Here is a 23,875-nt window from a genome sequence, read left to right as displayed (position 1 = left end):
GTGTTCAGCGTCTCCCTTCCCCACTGTTGTCTCGTAATAATCACACGTACCTGTAGCGCCAGCTCCTGGATGTGTCTGAACAGCTCGATGTCTTTTTCCGTCAGGTTCTCGTGGCCAGGCAGTTTGTCATCTTCGTCACGCCAGTCGCTGCCTTCCTGATTGTCTGGGGATTGAAAGACAATCAGAAGTTATTTCGAATCCCAAGATGTCTGCAGACTTTCAGGGCGCTTCACAACAAACAGCTGTGAGGCTCTTATAACAGGTCACTTTCTTATATTAAAGCCTGCAATCACAGGATGTTAGAAAGAGTAACATTTAGGTGAGCAGCATCCCTAAATGCAATCAAAATTACCCCAAGAGAAGTAGCTGAATTCATGTGAATCACATGATTAGTTGTGCGTATGTTGGCGTGGATACAAAGCCTGTTACTTCAACTCAAGGCTGAAGCCACAACTCACAAATCTCTTCATCCATAATCAGTCCCATTTTATTCTGAAAGTTCTGACAGGAAGCGGACGTTCGTATCTCCACTACTTTTAGGACGTTGCTCCCGTCGCTGCCATTCTTCATCTGGCCACGCTTTCCTCCGTCTCCAAAATAAGTCACATCGCCGACATGCACGCTGCGCCCAGTGATCGCTGCTCTAATTGCTTCACAACAAATCATGCTCCCTCAGCTTGTGTGGAGAACGAACGTACGGGCCGCGCCGTTTCTGATTTAATGACGCAGCGAAGCGCAAATTATACGTCCAATTTGGCATATGATCTGTTTTTAAGGCGTTTTTTCACAATACATCGGTTGAATGAACGGGAACAAAACCGCTGCTTGTTCTTTGCCGCAGTTTGGCGTCATTTGTGCTCGAGCTACGGTCTGTAATCTCAGCGTGACACACAGCAAAGCCTGGTTAAAGCGAAAGACACCGTTTTTCTACACTTGACAACAACCTCACTTCTGACTTTAAGAGCGATCAAAAACATCACACCAGCTGTTCAACAAGTTTGCAGTTTTCCACAAAAGCAGCACTTTACTCACGCTAAACCCCGTGACGTGAAATATTATCAGCTAAATTAAAGCTGCCAGGTTACTTTCCACATATTTATTAAGTTAGCTGATAGCTAAGACAGTCTTATTTGTTTTGCTTGCTGCAGGCAGTAAACACACATTAGCAACACAGGCAAGAGTGGAAGAGACTTGTGATAATGGATGATGAGGGTGTTCTTCATTCTTTCTAAAACACACATGGGTGCCGCAGAAACCTGAAGGAAGCGCTGCTGCTCTGTCACATTTATTCTTTACTTATAACTCTCTGCTTTTACTCTAAGAGATTTCAATGGAAACAGACCTGCAGGCGGACACTTCAAATTACAAAAGCAATTTCTTTAAATGCATAAGCAATCATTTTCTCCGGCTGAGGAAAAAAAATAAAGCAATTCCACACGATTTTTAGCCTTGACCTACAATTTCAAAATAAGTAACATCACGGCTGAATCGTCTATAAAAGAGGGACAAAGAACACAAAAGCAATGTGAATGCTTCACAGTAACAGCTGATACCTACAGAGTCTGTAAGCAAAGCACCTGCAAAGGACTCATGAAAATAGAGCACGTTTTTTTAAAAAGGTCAATTTATGTAATTGATTCAGATATTAACTTTTTTTTTTTTACCGTTTGTGTTTCATTTCTGTGCTGTTGCTCTCTCATTAAACATAACAGATCATTAACATGTCTTTATGTGCGTTACTTTATCTCAAAGTTTTGTTTTCATGGCAAATGTGAATCTAAACTGTCTGATGGTATGAGCAAAAAACAAAAAAACAAGCTGATCTTTCCCACCTCTGTCATCTCCTTCGCCTTTGCGACTGGCTTTCTTTCGGATGCGGCACTGCTGTGAGTAGTCCACCACTTCCTGCCGTGCCTTGCGGCCCTCGGGAGATGGCGTGAAGAACTTTGTGAGGGCATCGATGAGGCCCTTGGTCTTGTTGTTGAAGCGCAGGCTGCTGTGTGACAGGTCGCCGTCCTCCCGCATGGAAAAAAGCAGCCTGTCGTCTCCGGGGTAACCTTCGCAGGAGGAGCTGGAGGAAGAGTTTGCTGAGGCCGAGCGCTTCCGCCGACCGCGCCCTCCCAGCTTCTTAAAGGGCCGCCCCGGCCTGCAGAAGACAAAAGTGTTAGGGTCAAAGTCACAATCGGTCACACATTGTAATCACTCTGCAGTGCAAAAACCACCTAAACATGCATTTATCTGTGTATGCCACAGTGTGCACACAGTGGTTGGTGTGCAGTACAATCTCCAACATACTTGGAACCACCTTACTGCATTATTATATATACCAAAAAAAAAAAAAAAAAAAAAACCCTTTGGCATTACTCTTTAAGGGTAAGATCTCATTACTATCAGTGTCTCAAATTTCTGCATGGCATTCGTTAGTATGGAGGACCAAAACAGTCAATATTAAACATAAGAAAATAATGATAATAATAATAAAAGTGTCGTGAATGGCACCTTAAGGTGATTAATCACTATTAATCCCATTAAATGCATTTTATTTCATTTTAAATAAAATACAGCACTAGTAGGTTTACTACTGCTGTAAATCTGTCTTTGTGTTGATTCTAGTATTCATTTGCTTTTAGTCATTTCACCATTAATTTAACCATTTATCTGATTATTTGATCTCATTCTATACATGTTTTTTATGTTAATTATGACAGACACCATTATATACCCCTTAGAAAACATCTGATTACTAAGTGGTTTCTAAGTCCTCCATACTCTCAAACACCTTGGGTCTGTGATGAAGCAGACACAGGTGCTCTCCATCGCAGTGACACCGCCTCAGACAGAATTAGTTGAAGACGTTTGTGTACCTGTTCTTGGGCCGTCCCAGCGGTGCGTTGTAGCGCCGTTTGATTTGCGCAGCCTTTTCGTGTAAAAGCTTCTTTCCCTTTTTCCTTGGTTGGCAGATTTGACAAATCCACATGCCTAGGAGACGAAGAGGAAAAATGGAAGTGTTCACACACTGAGACAGTACCGGCTTCGGTGCACATACAAACAGGCTCTGGGAAGCTTGTAATGCATTAGTGCTTAACAGTGATGCATTAGAGTGAGAGCCATCAGCTCAGGAGATGGTTTAATCATTAACTGCCATCATAACGGCGATGCAGAAGAGCAATGTAGGAGCGCTGTGTGGTCAATCGGAGGAATAACAGGTACGAGTTTGGCTCGGAGCAGATAATGGAGACGGGATACGAGTCTTGTTTAATTACCTTTTGGCATCCGCGTGAGAGGAGGATCGCAGCACTCCATGTGGAAGCCCCGGTCACAGGAGTCGCAGAACAACATGTTGTCCTGCAGAGAGACACAAAATAATGACAATCGTCTTCAGGTCACACGAGTAGTAGAACAACATATAATCCACTAAGTAAATACAGGTGACACCGCTGATCAAAGCTGCTGAGCTCATTTTAATTCCATATTGTGATGAGAGTTTTGCATACTTTGCCTTCCCTCCGTCCTCATAGCCTGTTTCATCATTGTGCAACTGGCAGCATGTTGTGAATTTTCCTCTTAACCTCTCCGCAAACATTTGAATAACAATCATACCTCGCCTGACAAGTAAGAGAAAAGAGTGAAATCATGCCGATGCTGACTAAAATAGCTCATTCCCAGGATCAATCCCTGGATAGAGACACTGATGTCTATCAGCATCTCTATCTGGCACTTAAGCTGAAGATCGAGCGTTCACAGCGACTGTCAGGCTGCCAGGACGCCATATTCCTTCATCCACTCACCGCATTCTTTCCTTGATCCTGACAGCTGCTGCAAGTCTTGCATTCGATGCACTGCCACCACAGAGCCTTGACTCGCACTGTGAGCTCCGGGGAGAATTTGAGACAGGACGGGTGGCCTGCAGGTAGACAGACACACATACACAAACAAGCACGTCAACATCACACACACTTTTCTCTCACACTCTCACTCTATTTTTTTTTATGTTTGCTGCTGACTGACAGTTGTGACCCACTTGCATCATTGAAGGAAAAAAGAAAAGAAAGAAAGTCCTTTTGGAACTGGAAGCCCTCACTGAATCAAACCTGGCTGCAAAGAGTGTGTTAAAACATAAATGACAATCTGTCAGAGCCGTGCTTTTGCAATGTTTGAAGAGCGGCAAACAAGACGGCCTTGTCTGGGACGAAACCCCTCTGAGGGAAGAAGAGGAACACGCTTGTCTGCTTCCGATAAGAGATGTCGGGCCTTAGCAGGAGTACTACAACTTGCATGCCAATAAAACCAAAAATTGAACCAGGAATATCAACTGGGTTCAAGTTTAAGAACCACACCCGTTCATAATTAAACAATGTTATGTTCAGATACTAAATGAAGTTGAAGTGTAAAGTATTACTGAGAAGAGTGAAGAACATGACTGGACAGTTTAATAGACTGATGAGCTGCTGAGTGTCAGTAGCCACTTAGACCGAATCAACTGGAGGTCTGGGCGGTTAATTAAGTATCAATTTCAGTTACGAAATTGGCTCCAAACAACTGTGAAAACAAAATAATCTGAATACATAAATAACTTTTGCATTAATTTTCACTATAAATAAATCACCTGCAGGCCTTTTGTTAATACCAATGTGTACTCGTAGGTATGTTTTTGTCCCCAACAGCTCCAACTCATTCTTAGTTTACTACATATCAGCCAAGATAATCAAAAGAGGGCCTCTGTCTCCACACTGCTTAGGGTCTATCACGTGTTTGTTTGTTGGATGTGGGAGTCAGCTGAAGTGTGCAGGGTCCTGCCACTGCAAGATGGTCAACACCTGCTAGTCTGGGTCCATATATCACGAGCCTGTTTGCCACCTTGTGTGATAATCTGTTTTTTTTTTTTCCATTTGAATTCATGTTCAAGGAAATCCCTTATTTGAAAAGAAGACGTGTGTTTAGGTCCAAACTGTACGATATCTGTCGACTTAATGAATAACAGTGTTAAATGATCAAGATTACTATGCTGACCAAAATCCTTATGATTATTATGGACTTATTGAACTGCCATCAAAGGGTGAAAGCAGTGAAGTGTAAGCTGCCTTTAAATGTCTGACAGCAGCTGCGTTTGTACATAAATGCAGTTGAAGTATCAATTAAGTAGCAACATAAAAGATGAAGCACCAGAGACAGCTGCGCGTGTGTGCATGCACACACTGTGAAGTTTACATCTTCCTAAGATCCCATCATATTTTAAAGCCACAGTCTATGAGTCTGAATGCATGCTTTTTTAAAATAACTTCTTTAATGTGTCACCACCAGTTACATGGATGTTTTTTTGCAGACAGCTGATTGGCTCCTCTTGTGCTGTATCTGTTCTCTCTACAAAACCTGAATAGTGCAGAGTCTTGTAGGCGGCACTCACCGCTGTTGCCACAGTCGGCGCAGGAGATGAGCTCCTCTGGCTTCTTGTCGCGATTCTGCTCCTTGGTCCCCAAACAGAAGCTGCAGATGGGGATGGGCTCCGCCACCGGCTGGCAGAGGGACAGAGCAGACGGGAAGAGGGGGGGACGCGGGAGAGAAGAAAGGGGAAGGGGGAAAAAAAAAAAAAAAAAGAGTCGAGACTGTCAGTCAACTTAACAGCTTCATTGTACAAATGAAAACAAACAAAGTGGCCTTGTGTGTCCCGCCACAGCGGATGACTGCTGCTGTGTGTATTAAGACGCTAACAGTGAACTGAATGAACGCTACAACAACACCTCTGGAGCACATGTGGATTTCTGAACAAAGAGTTTTAAGATGATGAAGAACACAAGAGCCACTATGATTAGCGGCTTTGTATAATTTATGTGGCGTGTCACGTTAGAGACTGCCATCATGTGTCACCGTCTCTGCTGACTCCTCTGCTGTTTGATCAAAAGCTGGGACTGGGCTCCTTAGCTCGTACTGGCTCAGGCGCGTAGTTCCACTGCAGCGTGTCCCATTTTGACACGTTTTTCTCCCTGAAACATACCATTAGATATTCAGTTCTGCGACTGCATGAATCTTTTAGCGGGTCCCCTGAAAGCACAATCCGTGGCAGCAGCAGGTGTGTGCTCAGGCACAAAACAAGCCCGATATCTCATATGCGCGCACGCACAAACCTAAGCCAGGTTTGTGTCCATGAAAACAAAAGGCTGGATAACGTTTTGTTAGACATCAAATAAGACTTGTGTGTCCAATAAAGCTGAAAAATCACATCCCTTAAGCACTGCAGGTGCACTTCACAGAAACAAGCACAACAGGGGGTGGGGAGGAGGAAGGACATGAGGTGACTCTCCTTCAAAGTTTCTGGATCCTGGAAGCCCCGAGGGGAAGTGACAGTTTACTCGTACGCAACCAGTAATTTTCTTTTATCTGTTAAGCAGCTTCAAACAGAATGACTAAGCCTAACGTTAAAATGCAGCCATAATAATTTATACTTTGGTTTTCTTACTTACAGCCTGCATAAATGTTACTGTATGCAAACAGATACAAATAAATGCCAGGAGAACTTGTGCTATGACTTTAAAATTGTTAGTCTTGCATGGTGACCTGTCGTCCTGCTAAAATCAACTTTGATGCTAGCCTGCTTTAAAAAAAAAAGAAGAAGAAGAAGAAAATGCTGAATAATGAACAGCTTAGCCCACATGATTGCTAGCTGTAAAGGTGTGCCAAGCAATTCTGAGTTAAAAATAACTTCCACATGTTCTGAGGTTCAGCCAATGCCTGTTTAGAACTTCATTAGGACAAGAAACATAAACACAAAAAAAGGCCTGAAAACGCACCAAACAAGAAGAGAACTAGAGGCTTCTCCAAGGCACGAAAATCAAAGCTCAACTACAGCGTGTTTATTAGAAGAAAATAAGATGCAACTGTGGCACAGCCACTGACTGTGAGAAAAACACTTGTGATGAACACTCTGGAGGAGCTACAGAGCTCTGTGGCTGAGATGGGAAACACTGTCCTAACGACATCTGTTGCCTGACTGCTTCCATGTTCTCAGCTCTGTGGCAGAAGAGTAAAGGAAAACCCACTGGTGAAAACGATTCTGCATGATATCTGGTCCAGTGCGTGCCAGCAGTCACAGAGGAAAAAGACTCTTCTGCAAGCTGAGACAATGTGGAGCATTTGTAAACCACCCTGAGCTCTTACATTCAGTCTGAATCCTGCACTGAATATCAGCCCAAACATCCGATGCAGCAGAGACGCTTCTCTGCGTCTCCGCTACTGAAAACAGGACCCAAGTCTTGGACCTGTGATAACTTTTCAAGAGCACATGCTTTGATTGCTGGGCTCTCAAAGACCAAACCGTCTTGAACAATCCTCTCTCAGCTGTACCCTCTGTTCTACTCACAGTGGGTCGCAACAGCAGACAGCACCACATATTTGATTTGGAAGATTTTTACTCTAGATGCCCTTCCTGACACAGAGTGTCCTCTGCTGGTCTCAAACTGGGGACCTTTTAGACATTAAGCAAATGTGCAACCCACTACACTTTGGTGCTACCCAGACCAGTTATCGTTTGTATCAGATATCACACAGATGCATTATAACGACTAATGTCACGGGTACGCAAATGTGATATCAACACAAACACATTAGCATTCATACTGCAGCTCACTGAAGTCTTCTTCAAACGAAAGGTGTCATTGCTCAGGAAGGGGAACAAAGAAAAAATGGAAAAGGCACAACAGTAGCAAGCATCAACTGCTTCTAGCATGGAGACAGTAATAAATAAATTTAAAAAAAAAATAATAATAATAATATATATATATATATATATATTAGGGGTGCAAAGGTATTCGTATCGATATTGAACCGTTCGATACAGTGCTTTCGGTTCGGTACGCATATGTATCGAACAATACAACATTTGTAATTTATTTTATCAACTTTCCTTCTGACGATGCTGTCTGTGTTGAGCGCTCAGTGAATCTGCGTTCGACTACTCCGCCTAGGCTGCACTGTCGAGCGCAGATCCACTGAGCGCTCAACAGACAGCATAGTCAGAAGGAAGAGCACAGGGCACCTCCCCCACCCTCATTCAGATCTGGCGTTTGGAATTATTTTGGTTTTCATGTGACGTATGACCCTGAAGGTAAGCGAGTCATGGACTAAAGTAAAACAGTATGTTGGATGTGCCATGCAATGCTCAATTACATGGGTGGGAACTAGTGTGTTAGCGCAGTTAGCTCGTTAACGTGTTGGCCGTCTAGCCCCATGCACGGGGCGATCGGCGGTAGCTCGTTAACGGAGATTTGCCGTGTTGTGGCGTTAAGGTAATTTCAACGAGATTAACCTGAAAGCACTAGTGGGAACACAACGAATATGACTGCACATTTACACCGACATCATCCTAGTGCAAAGACAAAAACAACAAGCATGCTACTAACTTTAGCCGAGTCATTTAGACAGCTGTTAGCACATGATTCTCCTTATGCTGCTGAGAATATAGCCCAGAAGAAGCGGATAGTATAGCTTTTATTTTGGAAAGAGACATTTCTCTGTAATAAACTCTCTTTTCCAAAGATGAGTGATTCCTCAATCAGATACAGGGCTCGCAATATCACTAGCCTGACGTCCCGGAGCTAGCGATTTTTTCAGTCGGGCTACCAAAATCTCTCTCTTCCCTGCCCGTCGGGCTATTGTAGGAAGGAAAAATATATGTCAATGCTTTTGCATTCTTTCAGAAATGTAGCTGTGTAATTATGTCATTGGCATCGGTGAGCCACTGTCAATATGTGACATATTGAAGTCGCGTTTGAATTTGCGCTTGTTTTTTTGCTTTCACTTTGCAATCGTGCGAACTGTGTATAGAGAGCGACAGCACTGATCTGTGAGTGATGATAATTTGTGCACCAATTCCTCTGACATCGTCTTATTAATCGTTAGCTTACCATGCAAACATGACAAGTGAAATCTCCCGCAGCAAGCTTAAACATGTGAGAGGTTGATCGCACAGAGAATCGCTGAGCTTATGTGAGTGCGTGTGTAAAAGCAGCAGGATATATATTTTAGTTCTGCTGAGCCAAATAAGACAGGTCAGGGTGAAGAAGTGACAGCCAAAGAAAAGCTTACCACAAAACGGAGAAGTTATGACAAATCAGACTATAAGGCAAAAAGAAAGTGCAGCTTTATGGTTTCATGGACAAAAGAATTTCTGTGGCTGCAATATGATGAGCTAAATAACCAGGGCTGCACATAAGTGGTCCGCAGGTGCGCATTCGCTGTCAAAATAAAAAACACGCACAAGGGTTAGGGTTAAATTTAAAAACTGTACTTTTGAGTTAAAATATATATTTATAATTTTAATAAATGACAAATTAAAAAGGCATGAACATTTTTTTTGTATCGAAAAAATATCGAACCGTGACACCAAAGTATCGAACCGAACCGTGAATTTTGTGTATCGTTGCACCCCTAATAAATAAATATGTCCGATGTCGGAGATCTCTGCAGTCCTGGGAACAGCTAAGATACTGCGCAGGACCCTCAAGCTCCCAGGCCTCTGGTAGAGGACCCGAGCTTGAAGGATAAACCGGCCACAGGGGCGTGCTGGGTGTTTTGTTTATATATATATATATATATATATATATATATATATATATATATATATACACACACACATATACATACATATATACATATATAATATACATATATACATATATACATACATATATAATGGTAAATGGCCTGTATTTATATAGCGCTTTACTAGTCCCTAAGGACCCCAAAGCGCTTTACATATCCAGTCATCCACCCATTCACACACACATTCACACACTGGTGATGGCAAGCTACATTGTAGCCACAGCCACCCTGGGGCGCACTGACAGAGGCGAGGCTGCCGGACACTGGCGCCACCGGGCCCTCTGACCACCACCAGTAGGCAACGGGTGAAGTGTCTTGCCCAAGGACACAACGACCGAGACTGTCCAAGCCGGGGCTCGAACCGGCAACCTTCCGATTACAAGGCGAACTCCCATATATATATATATATATATATATATATATATATATATATATACACACACACACACACATATATATACACCGTAATTGTCGGGCTATAAGCCGCTACTTTTTGCACCAGCTTTGAACCCTGCGGCTTTTAGTCAGGTGCGGCTTTTCTATGGATTGTCCATGATTTTTGTCATATCGTAAGACGATTTGTTTTGTTTGTTCCGGTGTTGTACGGCACTACATTGCCTGGCGGAAGGGCATGTGATCAGACACACAGTATCGGGTTCAAGAGTGGTATGTTGGTCACATGTCCATCCGCCAGGCAACATAGTGCCGTAAAAGTAGCGCGAAAAACAAACTTCAAAGTAGTGCTATGCGTTCAGCGGGAGTCGTGGATGATGTGCGGCGATAAACGTGCGAAAAGCAAGTTATGCCCAACTCCACCGGTGGAATCTGACAGCGTGGAAAAGTGTAAAAACATCCATGATCACCAACGGATTTCGAAGGGCTGGACTGCTGCATGATGGAGAGGAGGACACCGCCACGGCCCTTCAGAGGGTGTTCGACTCTGACACTGACAACAAAGGAAAGAAGCTGACAGTGGATGACGTAGCCATCCTGAGCCTGTTCGTATCCGACACTGGAGAAGAGGACTTTGGTGGTTTTAGTGCGCAGGAAGAAGAGAAAGATGGTGGTGAATGACTGACTTTTCTTCTTGTTAAAGCCGTGTCACTGCACCTGAGCCTAAAAGGTAGTCCAATCTATTTTTCTGGTGTGCTGTAGGTTATTGTTATGTACTACATTTGTTACTCATTTATGAAGCACAGTACATGTTTCCTACTTGTAATTACCGCTACTTATACATATACCTAAAAAGTTATGCAAATATGTACCCATAACTTGTTTTTCAAAATATTAATAAAAGGGATGTGTCTCCAAACAGCCATCTCTTTCCTGACAATTCGCTTTGTGCATATTCTCTTACATATGATAAGTCAACATGGAAACACCTGCGGCTTTTAGTCAGGTGCGGCTAATGTATGTACAAAACAGGATTTTCCCCTGATTTTAGCTTGTGCGGCTAATATTCAGGTGCGCTTTGTAGTCCGGGAAATACGGTATATATAAAAAAAAATAAAAGGATTTTACTTCCTGGTCTGCAAAGTAAAGCAACACTGAAGTGCCTTAAACCCACATTTAATGGCAACCGGGGGCGATAAACAGTAGTTTCTGGGAAAACTGCACTTAAAGACCTGTGTAATCACTTCTCTGTTGGGTTTCAGGGCTCAGTCACTTATTTTGAGTCATAGTGAATGCCACATTCAGACCATTTTATAAATGTTAGGTCGTTTTAAGTGTCAGAAAGCAAAACTATCCAGTGGGTGCTTATTGGCATGTGCTTTCAGTCACATCAGCAGGTCTACTTTCATCGCGGTATCTTTTACACTGCCTACAGAAACCAAGAGTACGTGATGTGTGCATCTTTCTTCCTGTGCCGCCCTCGATCACCCTGAAACTGGCACTCTGTCATCATGACTTTGAAACCTTCATCTTTAATCAGATGGGGCCTCTTAACACACTAAACATACTGTGAATCCACAAAGTGACAACCTGAGCTGGCTCTCTGTCGATCTCTTAGATGGATAAATGCTTGTTGTCACCTGCCATGTGCTTGTGCAGTTTCACCGACACATGCACGGCTTAACAGAAAGCAGAGGGGTACAAAAAGAAGATAAAAAAAACCCTTAATGTCTCCCAGAAGGCACAGTTATGTTAGTTTGTAATTTAAAACCAAACCGAGACAGACACAGAAAAACAGGACAAATTTGACCTTTATTGGAAACTCTAAACATCATCTGTCTCAAGGACACTTTTTAATCAACACAACCCTAACAATAAAGGTGCTCTCCTTTATTAACGACACAAGAAGTACAAAGGAAACACCAACATGGCAGTGAGTGAAGCTGGTGTTAAGGTTTTTACAGCACAGCAGGGTAAATGCACGTAGCTGCGCCGAGCTAGGTAGGCCGCTTGCTCTGGCAGGGAGGAGACGAGGACAAGAGCTTGATTTATTGGGTTCATTTCCTTCTAACTCAGGCTGCTTCAGCACCCCCCACCCTAAACAGTGCAGGGACTGAGAGAGAAAAGGGGATACAATAAGAAAGTGAGAGGTAAATGGAGAGAGGAATGGAGCAGGCAAAGAAGAGGCAGATAAGCAGAGACATGCAGAGAGCACAGGAGGAGGACAGAGGCTTAGCTGTGGAGAAACATATACGCGCCGGCTCTATCTGTGAAAAGGTTTTACAACTTTACAGGCAAAACTTCTATAAATGGTGATCGTGCACTAGTTTATACTGCGAAAATGAAAAACAAGTCATTACCAATCTCCATCAGCATTATGAAAATAACTGAGCTACAAAACAAGTCGACAATTTCACTAAAAAGAAATGGAAGTCAGCAACAACAAGGAGAAAAAAAAAAAAAAAAAAAGGAGGAGCGCTGTGTGGAAAAAAAAAAAAAGACAGCGAGGACAAAAATAACAATCCAGAGGGCAGGAGAGGGAAGGGAAAGCAATGAGCGAGGGAGAAAGAAAGAATGTGCACCAGTCCTCGGAGCAGCCTGCGTGCTACCAACACCTCAATCATTCCTGGCGCTTTAACCCCTTCCATGCCGGAGGAGGTCAACTGCTCCCACTCGGCCTCTGAGCGCTCGAGTAAACAAGAGCTGAGAAAGAGTGAGAGGGAGAGGGCGTGCTGCCTTTCACGCAGACACCTTGTTTAGAGACGCGCGCTACAGCGAGGCTTCAGTTACTGACTGCCACTACAAATGAAAAGGAAAAGCCAATCCTCTTGGAAGTGTGAATCTCAAATTCTTCCCAGGAACAGCCGTCTTCCCAGTTTCAACCTTTCCTTTTAAAGCGCTAGTTGCCAGAGCCCTTGTTGCGCCACGGCGATATTCCAGAAACCTCTCAGACTTCTTCGACATTTAACTTGAGGCGTGCGTGTTTGTGCGGATCTACGTTGAGCTGGCGTTTACACATTTTGGCTCCGAGGATTATTTGGAAGCCACAAAAAAAGACACACCTTACTGTAACTGTTATTAGCTACCTGCTTTTACAAGACGGCATTAAAAAGAAAACCCCATAAAAACCTGTCATACAAGTAAAAGGTTTCCCCTTAAAAAAAAAAAGTCACCTAGAACAACAGTTGTACAACAGTTGAAGACAGCCTAGTCTGATCCAGCTGACACACCCACTGATGTTTTATGGATCCATTAACCACAGAACAGTCAACTCTCCTCCTGTGTGTTAACATGAATGCCGTGTTCAGAGGGATAATAGGTTATTAACAAAAATACATTTTTAAAAAAATGGTGGTGACCTGGTTTCCCCTCCATATGCACAGCTCTCTCAAAGACAGAGGACAGGGGAGGGAGACAGGAAGGGGAGCACAATGGAGGGAAGGACGAAAGGAGAAATGAAGGAGGTGGTGGTGGGGGGTGTTGGAATAAAAGGCAATGGGAGAAAAAGAGAGAAAAGCGTTGCTGTTGTCCTTGTCTCAAGTCAAGGATCTCATTAACATGGGAGCCTGATCTCAGCTGGCCCCCCAACACTACCACCACACTTCCCTTATGTTCCCCCCCCCCCCCCAACCTCCAACACAAACTCATTGATCACTGTTACAGGGCACGCTGCGCAGCCAGACAACACACAAACACTCACTCCGAGAATCATTAGATGGTCTGAACACTGGTAGTCATGAGACACACCTTGACGTGCTGTCGGTTGGCTTACACGCACGGATGCTCTTGTGACAATAGCTGGCATGTAAAAGTAAATAAAGCATCTGAAATCTCAAATCCCTGTAGCTCCATTGGCCGGGTAGTGACGTGAAAATAACCGGGCTGCGTTATCCAGCGACAGCTTGCGGAAGACCCTGCGATGTGCAGTGCGTCCCCTCCCTTCAGCCGAGCCATCGCCCTCCATTTAAAAAAGGAAGAAAAAAAATCATCGAGGTTAGCCAGGGTGCACGGAGCTAAATCACGGCATCAAACGAAGCGGGACTGGCCGTGCTCCAGCCGTCACTTCCACAGCTGCTCAACACATTGGCTCCATTTGTGGGGATGGTGAGGTTAGCCGTACGCGAGGCCTCACACAGCTAAGGTTCCCGTGCCAAATGCCATTCACATCACTCACTGGTGAGCTCGAGGTTACTGCTCCCCTTTGGGCACTGCCACTACTGCTAATGTAGCTTCTATAGACTCTTGGCCAGTTGCATCTGTTCGTAGCAGTTAATATGTGGCTCGCAGAGTCTCACTGCAAGACGGCAAGTGAAACCTGGCTGGTGCCAAAGCTGAACACTGCTAAAAACATTTTAGGTGTATGAACACCAACTGCAAGTGATCAAAACTTGAAAAATGAAAACTAAATTTCAACATAATGACCAGCCAGATTCAGATATTTTAGCATGACTTTCAGACATTTAAATATCTGTCCATCTTAGTCAAGCTCTTACAGGACATACAATAATACAACAAGGTGTCAGTTTGAGTAAACTCATCTTCACCACTTGTCACTCCACTCTGCGTCTACAGACAGGTAAAACAGAGAGCAGAGAAGGGAAAGCTCATGTCTCTGCATGACACGGTTACACTAAGTGACAATTCCAATTCACACTGACAGAGGTAGCCATCATCTGACGTGTCTTTGGGATGGATCAATGCAGCTGCGCCCCATATGCACGCTTATTTCAAACGTGCAAAAGTTCAAGCATGTACAGTCTGTGTGCTTCAGGGAAGGCTATAGCATGAAACCACATAGGAAAACAACTTTTGTTACCTCTGTATAGGGCTGTGCGATATGACCAAAATCTCATATCCTGATATAAGAATTCTATCGTCCGATAACGATATAAATCACAAAAATGTAACATTTTCTGTAAATTCTGTGAATCTCAGGCAGCTCGACTTGCGGGAAGTGTTTCCGGCTGCGCGTCATGTAGCTGGAGTCGAGTGTTTTAACCGATGCATGAAACTATACATTTTTAGACATAAGTTGTAACAGCCGCTGTTTTCTTTGTGAGTATTTATTACACGGCGTGCTGCGGGGAAAAGCCTGTTCTAACGCTTGAGTATAAGGTTTATTTTTTAGCGCCTGGCGGCTCTTTTTGACTTCTCATCTGTAAATAATCTGCTCTTTCACGTGATTCAGTTTATTTTGAAAAGTCTCAACAGGATCTTGAGCTTTATTGTGAAAGGTTTATGTGCAACATAAACAAGCGGACACTTGATGGTGTTACCGTCATTGTTGCTAACGACAATGCATAAAAACAGGCGCTTGTCTGTCTGTAGTGTGGTTATATAAAATATAAGAGAAAGAGAGAACTTTAAGAAATTAATATAGCCACTACAGTGACCATCAAAACGATGAAAAAAAATATTGCCGTAAACAGTTTATTTTGCGACACCACGAAACAAACGACAGCGTAAAATGAAACGATAGACGTTTTTATATCGTCATCCGATATATATCGTTATATCGAACAGCCCTAGCTCTGTATACCACTATAGCTCAGCTGCTTGAGCAGGTGACCCATGACCCAAAGGCTAGTCCTTACTTCAGTGTCCCGGGTTCAAGTCCACCCAAGCCATATTAGTTAGGAACTGTTGCCAAACCAAGACAGTGTAGTGTTGTGCTTTAGGGCTGTAACTGATCATAGTCAATGCTGGCTCATTTTCCCCCAATTAACTAATTAATTGTTTGATCCAAATAAGTAGAAAATGGTGTCAAATACCAACCAGTTATCCTCCGGTGGCTGCTTTAATTTGACAAAACACAATAAATAGAACAGAGAAGAGCAGCAAATCCTCATATTATCCCATTACCAAAATAGCGTGCAATTAATTTTCAATCCATCAAGAGCCTCCATTGTGTTTTGAGTAAAGTGGCCCTTTAAATAAGTGAACGCTAAAAACAGTTTTCCCATCTCTCTGCTGGCAGGTACCACCAAGTGTCAAACAAGAATTGTGCTTGTGGTTACAGCGAAGCGTGAGCTTAAAGCTGTACAGAATGAGACTTTTTTTTTCCTTTTTTTTTAAAACTTTGGACACTAATGGGGGGGTCAGCCGAGGCCGGGTTTCTGTCAAAATGGAAACAATTGGTGCTTGTCCAAGGGAAAGCGGGGCAAATTATTTCACTTGTTGAAATTTTTTTTTGGATCAGTCAAAAATCTGTAATTCAAGACGAGCTAACACCAGACTGGGGGTTTGGGGTGGAAACCACTTCATTGCACCCAACTTAGTCATTTTCCCAGCATTTTTGTGGTGCAGCGCTAACTCTGGAAAATGCTTCCATGCATCCAGGGAAAAAGCACAAAAGTTCTCTCCTGTAACAGCAAGACATGAAGCAGCACAACGAAGCATGTGAAGGTTAACCATATCAGGCAAGTTTTATGAAACTGTGCACCAATTTTAAGGTTCTGGGCCAATATTATTGTTTAAATATCCATGTGGTTCATAGCTGATGCCTATGTATATATTTATGTATTGCTGGTGCTGCGCAGTGACAATGATACATAAATGTCATTTTATTTGCTAATTTGTTATCAGTAAAATATCAGCTGATAGCGACACATTAGGGCATCTTTAATAATAACATGCAGTGCCCAACGTTAGGAGTATATTGGACCATGCAAAACAGTTCACTTGCTTGACGCTAACATCAGCCAAATCTGTTAAAGGTCAGTGGGACATTTTGGAGGGAAATCACTGCAATAAGGGGTACAAGTGTAAAAACATAGCTCTGCAACTGTGTTGCTGTTCACAAGTCGCTTTTTTCACACGTCCTCGCCGTGACACTGCACGACGACATTGAGAACTCTGGTTAACCCCGCTCCAGCTGTTGAGCGGAGGGCAAATGCAGGGCAAGAAGATTGCTCTTTCCTATTATAACTGGAAGAACATCACACACTGACACACACAAGTATACCCACACAGAGATATATATATATATATATATATATATATATACACACACACACACACACACACACACACACACACACGCACACAAAGGCCCAGCATCAAGCCCATCCCACCTAATGGCCATAGCCTCATACTGCTAACGGGTGCTCAGGGAGGCAATGAGGTTTGCCATCTATATATCCATGACCCCTGGTTGACTTTTCTCCCCCATTTACCTCCCCCTGCATGACCTGGCAATGGCACCCTATTAGGGTGAGAGAGGGGGGAGACAGAGAGACAGAAATAGGGTCTGGGATCCGTTTGAATGGAGCACCCCGATGCAAACATCAGCGAGTTAAGTACACAAATCTCCCTGCAAATGGGGTCAATGCTAGTGCTTAGCCATTTGTTTTGATTTTCCTCCCCCCTCCGCTGCCTTTACTCACACTCTCCCTCCTCCTTTCCTTGGGAAATCATAACTGTTAGCAATGATGCGGGGCAATATGGCAATGATGCGCGGGTAGAAAAGTAGCGAGTGGAGCAGAGCGATCGTGCACCATCGCCGTCTCTCGGTCTTCCGTGCGCACAGTTTTATCTCTTTGACGCATGTGCCACTCACACAGACACAAACTAACAAATACATCAAGAACACGGCAACGTGGGGCGCACAAAACACACATGATTGAGCGGCAGAGTGGTTCCTTCTCCTGGAGAGATTCATCAAGGCACAGCACAAGAAGAAGCGCTGAGAAGAGGGAGGGGGAAAAAAAAAAAAAACCAGGCAAAAAAGGAAAAACAGAATATTGTGTGACTACCAGACACAAATGTCAATTTCCTCACTGCTGCCGCAGCTTCTCCATGCACCATTTAGCTCAAAGCTTCAAAAAGAAACTGCAGTAATCTCCCTATCCATGCCCACTGAATTCATATTCTTAGGCTGATTATGAAATTTCACTGATGCAACAGGGTGGCATTTTCAGTGAAATCATTTGTGTTACAATTGACTCTTCTGCCAATATTTACTGTGAACTAACAAATCTAATAAAAGAACCATGGCAGATCATACGGTAAGAAAGCAAAAACCAATGCATTCATCTATGTAGAACCAATGCATTCAAACTGAGGCATGCTTTATTCTGTTTGTATTTTGCCTCTGAGGCAGCAAAGCAGGCTGATCACTCACTGAGTCAGAGAGGAGGTGGTTGATTTCTGTTTGTCTTAAGAGGTGGATCATCTGCAGCCAAGCAGGTCACTGTGTTAGGCAGAGCCCATGTGATTGCAGCCAGCTCTCTAGGCTAATCCTATTCTGTGTGTGTGCACATGCACGACTATGGGCATCCTTAAGCAGGAGCCCCTGTGGCTGCAGACATGTACACACAGAGGCCAGACAAAGCCAGAAGACAGCCAAAACAGTGCTTATGATCAGTCTAGTCTTCTCCAAATCTGATGGCTGTCGAGTTAAAAGAAAAACCTGAATGCCTGACCCCTACAGTGAGTCCCGTTATGCCATGGAGGGTGACTTTCGGATATTGTTTTGGTTTATTTGGAAGGACGTGTCACTGCAATTCAAACCAAAGTTGATCTGAGTGATCGCCTCCATCCTGTGATGAACCCTTTCCATCCTGCTGGGAGTGGTTTCTTTTCCAGGATGGCATCACTCTCAGTCTGCTTGCTTTTTTTTTGTCTTAACATGCAATAGAATGGGTTCAAGTCTGTGTGTATGTGTACAAATCTCTGGCCCTTAGAACTAGAGGTTAGCAGCCGGCTGCTCTCCCTGATCAGGTTACAAAAGTGGGTGTGTTCCCTCTCTCCTCTGTCGCCTGCATGTCTGCCTCTCCCTCGCCCTCTCTCCAACTCATTCTGTCTCCCTCAGTTTCTCCTCCCGCTACGTCTCTCCCTTTCTGGTTACAGGAGCCTGAAAGTTTGCGTCATCCAAGCCTCTCCGTCTGGCAACGCTACAGACCACCTCTCTCCTGCTCTCTTATTCTCTCACTTGTCTATGTTCCTTCCCTTGCCTTGCTTCCTTTCTTTCTTTGTCCCATCTCCCGACAGCACCTGACAGGCAACAGCCCCACAGCTGGTCCACAGTCCCTGCAGGAGGCTGGATGCCATGTGACTCCCCCTTAACTTCTCATCCTGTGTTGCTAGCCCACCAGCCACTCACCTAGCATCACTCTGGCAGACTAGCTGACTTGCTCCAGCTTTCTAAGATGCATCTATTCTTTTTCTCCTCTGATGATAACACAAAGTCATACTTCAGTTTGAGGCAGAACGTTGGATCGTGCTTGCTCTCAAACCTGTTGCACTGCCACTCTGATACTTTTCAAATAACTCTGATACTATAACATTAAGCCACTCCTTTAGATGCCATTTGAAAACTTAAAAAGTGACACAAAGTGAAAGCTTACTACTCTGTAGCAAAGTACAGGGTTGCAGGGGATAACAAATTTGGAGCAGCAGGGAAAATGCAGCACCAGAGTCTTAGGTAAAAGATCAGCAACAAGAATGTGTTGCTTTCACTTTCACAAATCATGCTCACTTGCCCTCTGTTGGTCCAAAAAGTTCACTGATAAACACATCAGACTTTTAGATTTCTTCCCACAACAATCTCAAATACGGTCTTAAGCATATCTGCGATTTTAATCAGGACCTTCAGATGCCAACAGGCAACAGCGCTTCACAATCACTTTTTCACTAGAGATCAGTTCTATCTTGATCTCAAACAGGTCTGTAATCATTGACACTCATTTACAGGCCATATAACAAAAAAATTCGAAATCATCCAAACACTGCGCAACAAATCCATGTGACAAACCAACGCAGACATACAAAGCATAATAAACGTGGCTGTATTTTTACTTTAAGTGTATTTTATTTTGTATGTCCATGTCTGAGAATGCATGCATGCGGTTTTACATGTGTGCAGAGACTTTACCTTGTCTTTCTCGTGTGGCAGCAACCGGACCGGGGGCAGCGATTCCAGAGACACCGTGCCAGTCCCATCATCCTGGTTGCTGCTACGGCTGAGGAGCTGGAACAGTGGACCCTGTTTGGCCACGCGCCCGTGGGCCACGGCTCTCTTGAGGGCTACCCTCAGCTGCTGGTGGAAGAGGCCCGGGCCCATGGAGCCGCTACCCGACAGGTACGCCGCCACATCAGCCTGACACTTGAGGAAGCGTTCGATGTTCTTTAAGGTGGAGCCACCCGGCTCGTGGAGCCCCTCCAGTGCCCGCTTAATTAATTTGTTCCAGTCGAGACCCGGTTTCTTCCCCGAATGCGAGTGAGAGCTGCTCCCTCCACTGCTGCTGCCACCACCTGCTCCTCCACCTCCTCCACCGGAGCTGCCGCCTCCGCTGCCACTGGAGCTGCCAACACCTTTGGGCTTGGGCAGGGCCAAGCGCCCAGGGTTATCTGGGTCCTTGTAGGAGTTGAGACCTTTGTTGGTAACCTTGAGTATGGTACCATCCTTGACACTAAGCTCTAACTGCTCCAGAACTGTTTTGCGGTCCAGGCCATGGGACATAGAGACCGCATTGCAAATGCGCTCCTCTGATGGTCGCTGCTTCTGCTTCTTTACCTTCTTGATGGCCTCTAGAATCCATTGGGTGTACAATGGGTTTGCCAGTTTCACCATGGCTGCTGTCTGGATGGGTGCAGCAGCACTGGGGCCTTACCGCGAGGACCACACACACAAAAAAGTAGAGACTGTAAGCCAAGTAAACACTTGGCTTGCGCCGTAGCGCCGCCGCCTCCTCCTCCCTTTTGCCCTCTACCAGCTTACTATCCCTTGTCCTGGGGTCGCACAGAGAGTCCCTCAGAAGCTGAGTATAAGCAGCACGAAAAGGAGCAGCTGATCATAGCACAACCCAACTGAGCCAACCCTGCACCTGGTGAAAATCTGGTCCACCCACCACCCACTTCCAGCCAGGTGAAGATCCCTGGCAAGAGGCAGGGGGAGCAGAAGAAGCTTCAGATCTATTACCAACTTATACTCCCACAGTACCCAAGGTTGGGCAGGGCAGATTTTGGTTTGGCTTTTCACAAAATGTAGGCGTTTCCTGTTTAGACGGCCCCCGGAAAAAAAAAAGAAAAAACAAAAACAAGGACTGCCAATAACAGCAGTCTCCTCTGCTCAGACTCTCGGGGGCATGAAAATTGTGTTTCAGTGATAAACGCGAGGACAATTGCACAAAGGTTTCTGATAATTATATCACTCCAGAAGATTGTGAGTTTTCCTCTCCATCCACATCTCCTTATTTTCGCTTGTTCTCATTTGCTCCCTTTTTCTCTTCCAGCAGTCTGAGCTTCTCAGCTCTGGGACGGAACAGATATCTCACCACAGGGAGCAGCCAGGACCGATCACCTTCATGCCTATTGCACTTCAGTAGCTGATGAAAACTGTAGGAGGGGGAAAAATAAAAAAAACAGACACAAAGAAAGAGGTTATAGCACATGGCTGCAAAGATGGGGCACCTAATTTTACAATTTTAGAGAACAAGAAGGTTCATCTTTTCAAAACAACCCAGGCACATCATCTGGTGGCATTCATATAAACAAAGCCATACCTTCCTTCTGAATCACTATATTACTCCGTATACTAGACACGAAACTGGTAAAAAAAGGGGGGAAAAGTAATAATATTTATTATCCCTAGCCAACTTCCCAGATTTCTGTTTTTAAATAAACCACCATGCGATTGTACCACTAAACAACTATCACTAAGAAACGCACAGCCAGTGACAAGACCAGAACTTCTAAAAATGAAAAAACATTAAGAACCGTACTCATACCTCACGCAACTGTTTAAAAACTGTGTGTTACAAACATTGTAAACAACCCCATCCTCAAAAGTGCACTACAGAGTTGACAGCTTGGCTAGCTGGGTTGCTAACGTAAACATGTTACAGTCAAAGCTGTTAGCAAACATTAGCCGCGAGGCTAGCTAATAATCAAAGCCAGATTAACAGTCGCATGGCCAAACCGTTTCCTGTCGTTCTGTTTACTCACATATTATGTCAGGCTGCAAAGTATCTGACAACAAGCCTTCCCGCTTACTGCTGTTGTGTAGCAAGCTAACGTGAGAAGCTAGCCAACAAGCTAGCGTTACGATCTCTGTTACTAATGTTACTCGCTAACCTGAAACGTAAACAGCGTGAAACTGGGGGGGTAGCCAGCGCTCCACCACAGAAGAGCGAGAGAAAAACCAAACATTTCCGCATGGACCTGGGATTTCTGACAATACAAAGCATCACACCACAGCAAACACTGCGAATATTCTCCCCATGAATGTCACTCAGATACTAACGTGAGATCGCGGCCTTGTATGAGGCACAATGCAACTTGCAGACGGCCATCTCGGCTAGCGGGCAAGTGCAATATTTAAGATGGTCTTAGCGGGTGGTTCTGCAGCAGTGCTGGTTCCGCGGCCTAGCTCTCAATCTTCGGCATGGGCGAGCAGGCTCTGCCCGCGTAGACGCATCCCTACCAGTGGTCCGCACCTCGCTGACTTCCTCCCTCCGCTAACCGCCCTCCCACGTAACGCTACAGCCTGCGGTGCCGTGAAGACAAGGCCGCTAAAACGGAGTAAAGCTAGGCCTCTGTTCGCCCCCCTCCCTCCCCTCTATACCCCCCACCCACATCCGCGATCACCATCCCCTCCGTACCCCTCTCCCCTTCTACCTCTCGCGGTTCCCCAGAAAGCCAGAGATGGTCCGGTTCTGGTTTCGGAGGGAAGCTCGGGCAAAGCGGACCGCGGAGAAAATCTCGTATCCTCCCATCCGGCTTCCGCTGCTACTCACCGGAATTTGGTATCGAGCCGCCGAGGAGAAGGTGCCAAAACCGTGCGAAACGAAGACAACAACAAGCCCAAAAAATGCAGCCAGAGACCAGGGGCTCTAGAGCCGACGCCATCTTTGAGTGAAACAGGAGCACGGCTGGTGGGGGAGGGGGGAAGACTGAACAGTCAGGCAGGGCCCAGGGACCGTCTGCATGGTGCGAGGCGAAGATCCAGGGGACGGAGCAAAAAGAAAAAAAGAAAAATTCACTGCAAGGCGCGGGGGCGGCGGCGGCGTGCTGTTGCTATGAGAGGGGTGTGGATATTGCTTGAGCACATGAAATGGAAGAAAGGGACAGATGGTGGTGGTTGTGTTGGAGGAGGGAAAAAAATAAAAAGAGGATAGGTGTTCACGCATTCTCTGCTGTACACAGGAGGAGATTCAAGGGAGCGTCTGTATTTTGCCTGGCAATTGTAAAAAAAAAAAAAAAAAAAAATCAAAGCCAATGAGCGTGTCTTAACGTTAGAGGGTATTTAAAGATCAAAGTGAGACACTCCTCCACATTGCAGTCTATTGTGGAAGCCGTGTGTGTTTTAAACTGAAGATGGAAATTGAGCCAGATTTTTTTTCTCCCCCCAGAGGTGATCAGATGTTGCCGTGTGGAGCTATCTGGAGTATTACAGTACATGATAAAGCATGTTATTATCTGCCTGTGCAGTGTAGTCTTAGTGATGCATCGCTCATCAGACTGTGAAACACAGAATTATCTCTCCAGCAAAGGAAGCGGTTAATGTAAAGTCTCTGCGGCCATCCCACTTTGTTACGTTTGATTAAATGACACACCGAGTCTAACACCTTTATTTTATATCCACGTTTGGCCAAAGCAGGGCTTGTGCAGCTCTCAGAGTCACATCAACTATGGCATCTGGTGACAGGTGGAAGCAACTTTGTCTAAAGGTATCGCTCTCTGTGTGCTCGAATCCACACTGTGCTTAATTTTAAAGCGAATGTGTGCGAGTCATGGGTGTTTAAACTTATAGTATGTTGCAGAAAATGACAGGAGAGAGAGACTACTAATCATGTAATAATAATTTCTAAATGCGCCACGGGGAAGTTTGAACAATCTAAGCAGAACCCTTTCCTTATTCATAAGAAAATCAGTCACTAGATGAAAT

The 23,875-nt window shown here is 44.6% G+C and overlaps 1 protein-coding gene across 2 annotated transcripts in view; it reads right to left on the bottom strand.

The window, feature by feature from the left end:
* kat6a (K(lysine) acetyltransferase 6A) overlaps positions 1 to 22,931 on the bottom strand; it is a 38,236-nt gene extending 15,305 nt beyond the window's left edge. The window contains exons 1-8 of one of the 2 annotated variants that reach the window (XM_085474505.1): positions 22,725 to 22,931; positions 19,862 to 21,324; positions 5,405 to 5,513; positions 3,789 to 3,904; positions 3,264 to 3,345; positions 2,865 to 2,979; positions 1,833 to 2,146; positions 51 to 163 (exon numbers count right to left, since the gene is read on the bottom strand). In XM_085474505.1, coding sequence (XP_085330631.1) covers positions 51 to 163; positions 1,833 to 2,146; positions 2,865 to 2,979; positions 3,264 to 3,345; positions 3,789 to 3,904; positions 5,405 to 5,513; positions 19,862 to 20,560 — 1,548 coding nt within the window. In that variant the 5' untranslated portion in view covers positions 20,561 to 21,324; positions 22,725 to 22,931. Of the gene's footprint in view, positions 1 to 50; positions 164 to 1,832; positions 2,147 to 2,864; positions 2,980 to 3,263; positions 3,346 to 3,788; positions 3,905 to 5,404; positions 5,514 to 19,861; positions 21,325 to 22,231; positions 22,452 to 22,724 lie in introns of those variants that run through there. The other variant, XM_085474507.1, reaches the window with a different exon arrangement.
* Between the last annotated feature and the right edge of the window lie 944 nt (positions 22,932 to 23,875).

Source organism: Copadichromis virginalis, linkage group LG12 (assembly GCF_057382275.1).
Source record: "Copadichromis virginalis isolate Kocher_CV1m ecotype Utaka linkage group LG12, C_Virginalis_male_GT1.1, whole genome shotgun sequence".
Lineage (NCBI taxonomy): Eukaryota > Metazoa > Chordata > Actinopteri > Cichliformes > Cichlidae > Copadichromis > Copadichromis virginalis.
The sequence above is the reverse complement of the archived record's forward strand: the minus strand, read 5'-3'. Positions and strand labels throughout refer to the sequence as shown.